The 11,093-nt window shown below is 36.9% G+C and overlaps 1 protein-coding gene across 2 annotated transcripts in view; it reads left to right on the top strand.

Moving 5' to 3' along the window:
- The first annotated feature begins 1,604 nt into the window (after positions 1 to 1,604).
- LOC107583029 (ferritin, middle subunit-like) overlaps positions 1,605 to 11,093 on the top strand; it is a 10,660-nt gene continuing 1,171 nt past the window's right edge. The window contains exons 1-4 of one of the 2 annotated variants that reach the window (XM_016269109.1): positions 1,605 to 1,829; positions 2,247 to 2,393; positions 2,548 to 2,673; positions 2,890 to 3,062. In XM_016269109.1, coding sequence (XP_016124595.1) covers positions 1,725 to 1,829; positions 2,247 to 2,393; positions 2,548 to 2,673; positions 2,890 to 3,048 — 537 coding nt within the window. In that variant the 5' untranslated portion in view covers positions 1,605 to 1,724 and the 3' untranslated portion in view covers positions 3,049 to 3,062. Of the gene's footprint in view, positions 1,830 to 2,246; positions 2,394 to 2,547; positions 2,674 to 2,889; positions 3,063 to 11,093 lie in introns of those variants that run through there. The other variant, XM_016269108.1, reaches the window with a different exon arrangement.

Raw genomic sequence — 11,093 nt, 5'->3', positions numbered from 1 at the left:
TAGTTTAGTTTCACTCAATTAAATCTTTGGACTTTGTATCGACAATTAGATGGTAGAAGCACAAATACATTATACAACACATGACTGGGATTAGCAACAATATTCTTGGCCAGCCTTAAGAGGTACATCTTGTTATGGGTCTGCTTTCTCTGTGATGCCTTACAATTTGTTTCAAACAAAACACATTAAAAGTCTAACATTTAGTTAAACTATATTAAACAGACAGGGCAAACAAATATAAATCCATTTCTAGCTTTTCAAAGTCAACCATCAACCTTGACCCCTGAGCTTGGGGAGACTAATAGCTGATTCCACCTGCAGCAGGTCATTGTTGGTCCCTGGGGGGAAACAAAATTTGCTTTGTTTGTACTCACATATTCCTCTGGACACAGCTCATTGTCTGGTATGTTCACTTGTTGCTGACACATACTTAGGGTGCATGTTCTGGCACAAAAATGCTTCGTCATTGTCACCTGACTGAATGCATTTAGGGTACGCCAGGGCTTGTTGTCACATAGAGAAGTTGTCACAAGGGCTGTATCTCTGTAACTATAAGGGTTTCAATGAAATATCCAGTTTGATTGTTGTTGTCTCAGCAGTGTTTTTTAAATGTTGGTTTCTTATATTATCATGCCTCACAAACCACTTTGTTACAAGTAGGTCAAGGACAGAGGAGCAAGTCTTAGGTCAGCCACACAAAGCTATCCTTAATTGTTTGTTTATGTACATATTTTTTAAACAAATGTTTGAATAACTTAGTTAACGTAAAAAAAAAACCTGTAAGAGTAGTGTTTATAATAACACTAATGATATAATTTAGTCCATATACATTGAAATGTAAGGAGCAAATATCTAACTAAAGAAGAATATGTGAGACATAATATTTTCCTGATCTTAGCCCACTCTTGACTCTATTGCCCTATTGGTCATATATGAGCTGGAACCAGGCCTAACCTAATGCCATGCCACAAACCACAAGACAGAATGGTTCAATGGCTTGTACATAGCACTTACCACTAAACAGACCACATATAACAGGGAAAAAACAGTCAAACAGAGAATAGGTTGAGAATAGGTGTGTCTGGATATAGACTAGGCCTATATTTGTTGTGAAAATACAAAGTGGTACAGTTGTGTCATCAGAAGTGAGCAACATGTTACATCACATATTCAATTATTATATTTTAAAATGTATTACTGTAAAACTATCATAACCTACTCGACAAAGTTTAGAATTAAATTTATTGTTTTCAATAGTGAATTTGTCTGAATATGAATTTCGTGTACATAAAGGTTTAATTAATGTGAGCATATGTTTTTGAGGTTCTAGTTTTGGGCTACAGATCCTGATATCATTTAATTCATTCAGTTATGTTTTCATCGATTCAGTTTTCCTTGAATCATGAAGAAGGAAAAAAGACACGTTCATGATAGTTGATATGGCATGTTATCTCAGAAAATGACACCGTGGACTGTCTTGTCGCTTCCTCTCTGAGCTTCGTTCTTTGATTGGCTGGTTTTTAGTTTCACTGACGCATCATACGCTGATCGTATATAAGATGAACGCACACCTTCATTTCACTCACAGCTTCGGGAAGATCTGAAGAGGTTCTTGCATCAACAGTGATTGAACGGAACTTCGATCTCGTCGGAAATTATTTGAGCCTATTTAAATTTCTTATTTATTCTGTATCAATTTTGATAGGCTAATAAAACCAGCCGAAATGGAGACTTCTCAGATTCGCCAGAACTACGACCGCGACTGCGAGGCTTTGATCAACAAGATGATCAACTTGGAGCTTTACGCTTCCTACATTTACACTTCAATGGTATGCGTCTATACATTTCTTCTGTTCTCACTTTTACAAGACATATCTTTTGTTGTATGGTGACAAGTTTTCTCTCCTTCAATTAAATCCTTTTTTATATAATGCATAATAAATAAAATAAAAAGTATCAGGTCAGGATATTACACCTGTAGAAATATGTTCTTTTTTATGTTGGTTTCTTAAATTATCTTGCCTCACAAACCACTTTGTTATTGGGTCAAGGACAGAGAAGCAACTCTTAGGTCAGCACCCACAATGCTATCCTTAATTGTTTATGTACTTATTTTTTAAACAAATGTTTGAATAACTTAGCTAAGTAAAAAAAAATACTGTATTTTTAGCTTACACAGAAAGAACATGCCTTCCTCTGGTTTTTGTTAGACTCCATTTCTCATCTATTGATTTTGCTTTGTTCAGGCTTTCTACTTCAAACGGGATGATGTCGCTCTTGCTGCTTTTGCCAAGTTCTTCAAGAAGAACAGCGAGGAGGAGCGCGAGCATGCTGAGAAGATCATGGAGTTCCAGAACAAGAGGGGGGGACGCATTGTGCTTCAGGACATCAAGGTGCTTTAATAATGTTTTGAACTAAAACTTGTAACCCTGTTTTGGTTTTGGTTTTTAATACAATTGTTATTGTTATAAATGGACATTATACCTATTTGTAAGGGACTGTTGAATTAGAGGGGATCTTGCTCTTAATGTTTGTGTCTCTCTTCAGAAGCCTGATCGTGATGTGTGGGGCAATGGACTGATTGCTATGCAGTGCGCTCTTCAGCTGGAGAAGAACGTCAACCAGGCTCTGCTGGATCTGCATAAGGTCGCCTCTGAGAAGGGAGACCCCCATGTGAGATATAATGTTTCCCCAGATCTGCATATGAAAAAGCAAGAAAGAAATATGCAAATTAGTTAATGGGTTAAATGAAGTTGATTTTTTTGAAGGAGCCAGTAGAGGTCAATGGTGGTGATTAGTCAGTGACTTTAAATACATGAGTCTGTTAAGCAGTGTCATCTAGTTTGGGTATTTTCGTTAAAAATAAAAATCTGACGTTTTGTCCGACAGCTGTGTGACTTCCTGGAGACTCACTACCTGAATGAGCAGGTTGAGGCCATCAAGAAGCTTGGTGACCACATCACCAACCTTTCCAAGATGGATGCTGGCAACAACAGGATGGCGGAGTACCTGTTTGACAAGCACACCCTGGATGGAGACAGCAGCTAAATGCAGCCCTCAGATCATATGCATGTTGCAAAGCCTCCAGCCATATATCAAGCAAGATATTCTTATCACAGCTCTTGTTTAAAATGTTAAAGTTTGATAAGGTGAACATTTTTAAGTTCCATAATGTCACCATTAGACAATTCAGTTTTGCTCTCTTTATTACTCAAGTTGTTATAGCCAAGCCAATGCTTTTCTGTTGAATGTGCACTAATTGGTTTTAACATGGTGAATTTGATGAATAAACATTTTTGGCTGGATTCTCTTGTTGTTATATTTAAAATGGTGAGACCTGGTCTGTGTGCACATTTTAAGGTACAAATGTGTACTTTTGAAGGTAATGGCCCAAGTAAAAAGCCACATGTACAAAATTTAAGTTGCATATTGTAATAAATGTCAATTAACAAGGAAAATATTAAAGTTCTTCAAAGCTCTAAATATACAAATAATTACACCCTAACATGTTTGTTGTAAACAAGAAATAAAAACACGATGTAGATATATTAAGTGGAACTCAAAGTGAATGCATTACAACAGTTACATTTCTAGTTTCTGTCATGCTTTTGATGGTGTAAGTCAGTTTTGAAATGAAGTGTTGCTTCATGTGTTTAATATTTGGAAACATATATTAATTAAGATTAGAGACAGAAAGAATATGGTTTAGACTAATTTGATGGCTTCACACCTATCCTGGCAAGGTGATCAGGTTACAAACGTACTTGCATCTTCCATGATGAGAGAGAAAATGCTGAGTCACAGAGACGTAGCTCCATATGTCAGCTCTTGGGAGTTTGCAGTTGTTGCAGCCGACAGAAAGCACTTTCACAGGCAACGTCTAGTACAACACTGCTTAGTCAACATGTTTTGTCCCTCCTGAAGAAGACTTTGATACACACTTGGCTGATAACTCTTGTTTCTAAAGGCAGTTATCAAGAGGAAAATGACCTTATTTCCACAGTGAAATTACATCATGTTTGTCTTGTGATATTTGCCTTAGTATACACAGGCTCCTATAATAAGTGATACTAGGGTTTCCTCTATAATATATGAATAGAGAGGGTTTCCGCTATATGAGCTGAATACTATATTTTGTTAAATTACACGTATTTCACAGTAAAATGCTTTCCCCGCGAAATTCATGGAGTATTAACAGTTGTGTTATTGCTATGTTAGTGCTAGCAAATAAACACTTTTAACACTTGATAACTTCCTTTCAGTAAAGAACCAATAAAGAAATGAATAATTATCTGCTTGTGTATTTGTGTGCCCAGAGATGATAGAGGTATCTATCTATGTAACATAAGCAGTTTAATTTACTGGAAAAGTTCATTTATCATCTAAATTTTTTGTTTATCATTTGTCTAAATTAGTTTAGTCTATTGACACCAGATTTTAAAACCCATATAATCAAAGCAACACAGTAGGCCTGATAATGATGTTGTCTTAATTTGCACTTTTAGCTCATCAGGACCATCAAGTACAGCGAGCGATCCTATAGCTCAGTATTCACATCTGTGCTATTTATTTATTATTTATAAGCACACTGGACAATACATATCAATAAGCTGTTTTCCAATTACAGTAGCGTCTATCTTGATTGTATCAAGACTGTGTGATCTGATGATTCCTATACATTCAGCCATTCATTCATCATACTATATTATAGAGCTAATTCTAAGCTAATTCTTATATTTCTGGTTTGAAACAAATCTATTAGAATTAATTTGATATTCATTATGGAAAAAGAAAAAAAAACATTCTGAGACAGCATTTCATCACCTCGTTACTCAGCTTGTTCTTTGATTGGCTGGTTTTTAGTTCGATTTCCCAGCATTTTTTGAACACTGACCAGCTGCAAATGTGATATTTATTTACAACAATTCAATAATAAGAAATTAATATTGTGGTATATATTTTGCTCAATTGTGTAAGTGAAAATATTGCTTATAAAGCCACAGAAGAACTGTTGTGCATCTCCTAATAAAACACAAATTAGAATTAATTTGATATTCATTATGGAAAAAGAAAAAAAAACATTCTGAGACAGCATTTCATCACCTCGTTACTCAGCTTGTTCTTTGATTGGCTGGTTTTTAGTTCTGGCACACTCTATCAGGAATGAGAATCCTGATTTAAAAAAAATAAGTAATCTGACCCTTATAGTCTAGCTCTCAAAGAATAAATACTTTTGTTTTGTAATCATTACGATCAGATTAATCGAGAGCTATATTTTGATGTTGATCTTATGTTTCTGACCCATGCTATTAGCATAAGATACATCTAAAAATAATACAATGTTAGATTTACTTCAAGTAATGTTAAGGAACACAATATATTTTGAGAATGCCGTGGGCCAAACAACACTGGACCCCATTAACTTTAACTGTATAGTCAAAAATTATCTTCTTTTGCGTTCCATAGAAGAAAGTGAAGAACAGTCAGGTCTGGAATGACATAAGGATCAGTGTTGCGAGGGGGCGTGGTTCAGCGAAGTCTGCAGCGGGAGAGAGGGGCGGGAGACGAGCGGTGAGTAAGTAGGTCAAGTGCAAAAGGATGAACACCTGTGTCTGATTGCAGTAATTGGCCTAGAGAGACCGGTTAAGAAGGCAGACTGGAGAACGTGGAGGAGAGAGAGAGACGGGGACTCGTGGGCATCGCTCAGCCAGAGAGAGAAAACCTGAAGAACTGAATTTATGCCATTGGCAGTGTGTGAACGCGCTGGAAGCCCTACTTTTGTTTTTGTTCGAGTCTGAGTTATTAAATAAAGATCCACGAGTCTCCAAACGCCCACCTGTTTCACTTCCTTCCTTCCTCCTTACGAACTGTGCTACAATCAGTAAATAATGACAGATTTAGCATTTTTGGGTGAATAATAAAATCTGTTTACAATACGTGGAATTCAAAAAACTGCAATCAATATGATGTGACAGATATTATCATTCTGTCGAGAGACAAGTGTGATATACCGGTAGTCATTTCACATATGAGGATTATTGGGCCTATACGGTTACATCTATAGTCTTTCTGAGAGAGACCCTATAGGGTTTATACTGACCACAGAAAGTCCTTTTTACAAAGGACAGGAAGTGTTATCAACATTATAATGTACTGGTGCATCAGGACACAAAAAGGCCAGAAGATGTGCTCCTGTACTGGCCTCATTAATACCTCTTCCAACAGCAATCTCAGTTTCCCTATAAGGATATCAACCATCCAGGTACTGGCAGGCTCAACTCTGCTTCAGCGAGTGTGCAGTTGATACAGTCCTGGCACATGGTTTTTCAGGCTAAACCCTTAAAAAAATATAAAAATAATAACATCAGGTTGTGTTTATAAATTTCATTATCATGAGTATTACAGTACTTCTGTTGTTCACCACAGCACTAGTGTGCACAAAGGGACATCCAGCATTGGATGTTACATTGACTGAACAATCACCGAAGAACACTGTAAAATTAAGGTCACTTGATTACAAGATAGAGAGGGTTTCCGCTATATGAGCTGAATACTATATTTTGTTAAATTACACGTATTTCACAGTAAAATGCTTTCCCCGCGAAATTCATGGAGTATTAACAGTTGTGTTATTGCTATGTTAGTGCTAGCAAATAAACACTTTTAACACTTGATAACTTCCTTTCAGTAAAGAACCAATAAAGAAATGAATAATTATCTGCTTGTGTATTTGTGTGCCCAGAGATGATAGAGGTATCTATCTATGTAACATAAGCAGTTTAATTTACTGGAAAAGTTCATTTATCATCTAAATTTTTTGTTTATCATTTGTCTAAATTAGTTTAGTCTATTGACACCAGATTTTAAAACTCATATAATCAAAGCAACACAGTAGGCCTGATAATGATGTTGTCTTAATTTGCACTTTTAGCTCATCAGGACCATCAAGTACAGCGAGCGATCCTATAGCTCAGTATTCACATCTGTGCTATTTATTTATTATTTATAAGCACACTGGACAATACATATCAATAAGCTGTTTTCCAATTACAGTAGCGTCTATCTTGATTGTATCAAGACTGTGTGATCTGATGATTCCTATACATTCAGCCATTCATTCATCATACTATATTATAGAGCTAATTCTAAGCTAATTCTTATATTTCTGGTTTGAAACAAATCTGTTAGAATTAATTTGATATTCATTATGGAAAAAGAAAAAAAAAACCTTTTTTAGTTTTTAGTTCTGGCACACTCTATCAGGAATGAGAATCCTGATGAAAAAAAAAAGTAATCTGACCCTTATAGTCTAGCTCTCAAATAAATACTTTTGTTTTGTAATCATTACGATCAGATTAATCGAGAGCTATATTTTGATGCTGATCTTATGTTTCTGACCCATGCTATTAGCATAAGATACATCTAAAAATAATACAATGTTAGATTTACTTCAAGTAATGTTAAGGAACACAATATATTTTGAGAATGCCGTGGGCCAAACAACACTGGACCCCATTAACTTTAACTGTATAGTCAAAAATTATCTTCTTTTGCGTTCCATAGAAGAAAGTGAAGAACAGTCAGGTCTGGAATGACATAAGGATCAGTGTTGCGAGGGGGCGTGGTTCAGCGAAGTCTGCAGCGGGAGAGAGGGGCGGGAGACGAGCGGGGAGTAAGTAGGTCAAGTGCAAAAGGATGAACACCTGTGTCTGATTGCAGTAATTGGCCTAGAGAGACCGGTTAAGAAGGCAGACTGGAGAACGTGGAGGAGAGAGAGAGACGGGGACTCGTGGGCATCGCTCAGCCAGAGAGAGAAAACCTGAAGAACTGAATTTATGCCATTGGCAGTGTGTGAACGCGCTGGAAGCCCTACTTTTGTTTTTGTTCGAGTCTGAGTTATTAAATAAAGATCCACGAGTCTCCAAACGCCCACCTGTTTCACTTCCTTCCTTCCTCCTTACGAACTGTGCTACAATCAGTAAATAATGACAGATTTAGCATTTTTGGGTGAATAATAAAATCTGTTTACAATACGTGGAATTCAAAAAACTGCAATCAATATGATGTGACAGATATTATCATTCTGTGGAGAGTCAAGTGTGATATACCGGTAGTCATTTCACATATGAGGATTATTGGGCCTATACGGTTACTTCTATAGTCTTTCTGAGAGAGACCCTATAGGGTTTATACTGACCACAGAAAGTCCTTTTTACAAAGGACAGGAAGTGTTATCAACATTATAATGTACTGGTGCATCAGGACACAAAAAGGCCAGAAGATGTGCTCCTGTACTGGCCTCATTAATACCTCTTCCAACAGCAATCTCAGTTTCCCTATAAGGATATCAACCATCCAGGTACTGGCAGGCTCAACTCTGCTTCAGCGAGTGTGCAGTTGATACAGTCCTGGCACATGGTTTTTCAGGCTAAAACCTTAAAAAATAATAATAATAATAACATTGGGTTGTGTTAATAAGTTTCATTATCACGAGTATTACAGTAACTCTGTTGTTCACCACAGCACTAGTGTGCACAAAGGGACATCCAGCATTGTTTATCAATGTGCGCAGCACTCAGGAAATGTTACATTGACTGAACAATCACTGAAGAACACTGTAAAATTAAGGTCACTTGATTACAAGTAGCACAAGCAAAAGAGGATTCAGTAAAACTATCAATAGTGCAAGTTCTTCAGTCAGCAGAAAAACTATAGTTTCTAAGATCTCACCAATAGAGTAGCATGTAATGGTCTTGTTTCTTATATTGCAATAGCACTTCCGACTGGTATCCTAAAGCTACACTCACTGACTTTTCAAATAACCTCCTTAAAAAGCTTAATTTAGATTAATTAAGCCTATCCTATTGTAAAGGCTACTAATAATTTATAACATTGGAAATATTTGTAGCGATAGACCCAAACAGACAAGAAAAAACTGTTTCAAATTAAACATAATATGGTTTTATCTAGTAAAAATTGCATTAAAGAGCTCTGTAATTGTAATTCTTACTAGTAAGTATTGAATTGAAGAGCTCTCTAATTTAAGTATTACTAGTAACAATGCAATTGTAGAGATCTCTAATTGAATTAGAGAGCTCTCTAATCATAATTGTTACTTGTAAGAACTGAATTAGAGACCAGAGAGCTCTCTTATTGTATTTATAACTAGTTAAAATAGATTTAGAGAGCTCTCTAATTGGCATTGTTACTAGTAAGAATAAGCGGTAGGTATAGTTTGAGACAGCGTCATTGGTTTGGGATTAGTCACCGCTGACTGGACGAAACATCTGTCAATCAACGTATACAGAGAAGAACCAGCCGAAGAACAGCAGAGTCGTGGTAGAAAGTTCGGAGATGGTATTAAAGTAGCTCAGTTTAAATGTACTGTATGAATTGCCCTTACTCTGAAATACAAAATACGGGGTGTATATTTACATTTAGCTAAAAGTGGTTGTAAACCATCAGCTCCAGTGGTGCACATGGATAAGTGCGTGCCCTTGGCTTTTTGACGCAATCGACCCGGGTTCGATTCCGCCTTTTGCCGAACTTTTTTTCCCTCCCTTTTCAAATCTCGTATTAGCAATGGCTTCTATTTACACTAAGTGAAAATAGCAGTATTTTTAGCAATATGCTATTTACCTTGAGTGCAAATACCTATTTACACTGTTAAAATAGCAGGATTTCTACTATCAAGTATACTACTTGTTGCAAGTAGTGGCAATTATCTGCACTTCGGTATTGTTGTACATTATAAAACAGTATGCAATAATAACGTATTGAGTGTAAATTATAATTTTTATTTTAATTATTAAATGGATGCCACCTTATTGGTACAATAAAGCCCTCCCTATACCTACCCTAACCCTACCCGATACTTTATTTTCAACTTTTTGATTATTTCCTTAATTTTTATTGAAAATAAATGCCTTTACGATGTGATACAAGATTTGAAAAGGGAGAAAAAAAAAGTTAGGCAAAAGGCAGGATTGAACCCGGGTCGATCGCGTCAAAAAACCAAGGGCACGCACATATCCATCTGCGCCACTGGAGCCGATGTGTTACAGATACTTTTAACTAAATGTAAATATACACTTCATATTTTTTATTCCATAGTAAGGGCAATTCATACAATACATTTAAACTGAGCTACAATGCTTTGCACTTCTCAGCCACTGTAGTTACTAGTAAAAATGCAATTACGACGAGTAACGCTTGGAATATTTTAAGCTAAATCGGCTTGCCATATTCTTGTTCTGTGATGAGGTAGTTTTGCAGCCATTCTTATTCCCTTCTTTAATTTTGATCAGGCTTTCTACTTCAAACGGGATGATGTCGCTCTTGCTGGTTTTTCCAAGTTCTTCAAGAAGAACAGCGAGGAGGAGCGCGAGCATGCTGAGAAGATCATGGAGTTCCAGAACAAGAGGGGGGGACGCATTGTGCTTCAGGACATCAAGGTGCTTTAATAATGTTTTGAATTAAGCATTTTGACTTTGAACATTGTAACATAAGCAAATCTGACTCTAGACCAATTTTTATGGAATGACCTTATGCCATGCTCACTACTCACTGATTGTGTCTCTCTTCAGAAACCTGAGCGAGATGTGTGGGGCAATGGACTGATTGCTATGCAGTGCGCTCTTCAGCTGGAGAAGAACGTCAACCAGGCTCTGCTGGATCTGCATAAGGTCGCCTCTGAGAAGGGAGACCCTCATGTGAGTGACCCTCATTGTTGAAGTTGAGACACTAAATCTGCCTGCATATACAAGTCTCTTTAAAGCAGTTTCATTCAGTGCTGAGAATTTAGCATCCTAGCATTTTTTTCTGATGTCTTGTCCAACAGCTGTGTGACTTCCTGGAGACTCACTACCTGAATGAGCAGGTTGAGGCCATCAAGAAGCTTGGTGACCACATCACCAACCTTTCCAAGATGGATGCTGGCAACAACAGGATGGCGGAGTACCTGTTTGACAAGCACACCCTGGATGGAGACAGCAGCTAAATGCAGCCCTCAGATCATATGCATGTTGCAAAGCCTCCAGCCATATATCAAGCAAGATATTCTTATCACAGCTCTTGTTTAAAATGTTAAAGTT

Source organism: Sinocyclocheilus grahami, unplaced genomic scaffold, assembly GCF_001515645.1.
Source record: "Sinocyclocheilus grahami isolate Dianchi unplaced genomic scaffold, SAMN03320097.WGS_v1.1 scaffold49.1, whole genome shotgun sequence".
Lineage (NCBI taxonomy): Eukaryota > Metazoa > Chordata > Actinopteri > Cypriniformes > Cyprinidae > Sinocyclocheilus > Sinocyclocheilus grahami.
Note: the sequence above shows the minus strand (reverse complement) of the source record. Positions and strands in the feature narration are given on the sequence as shown.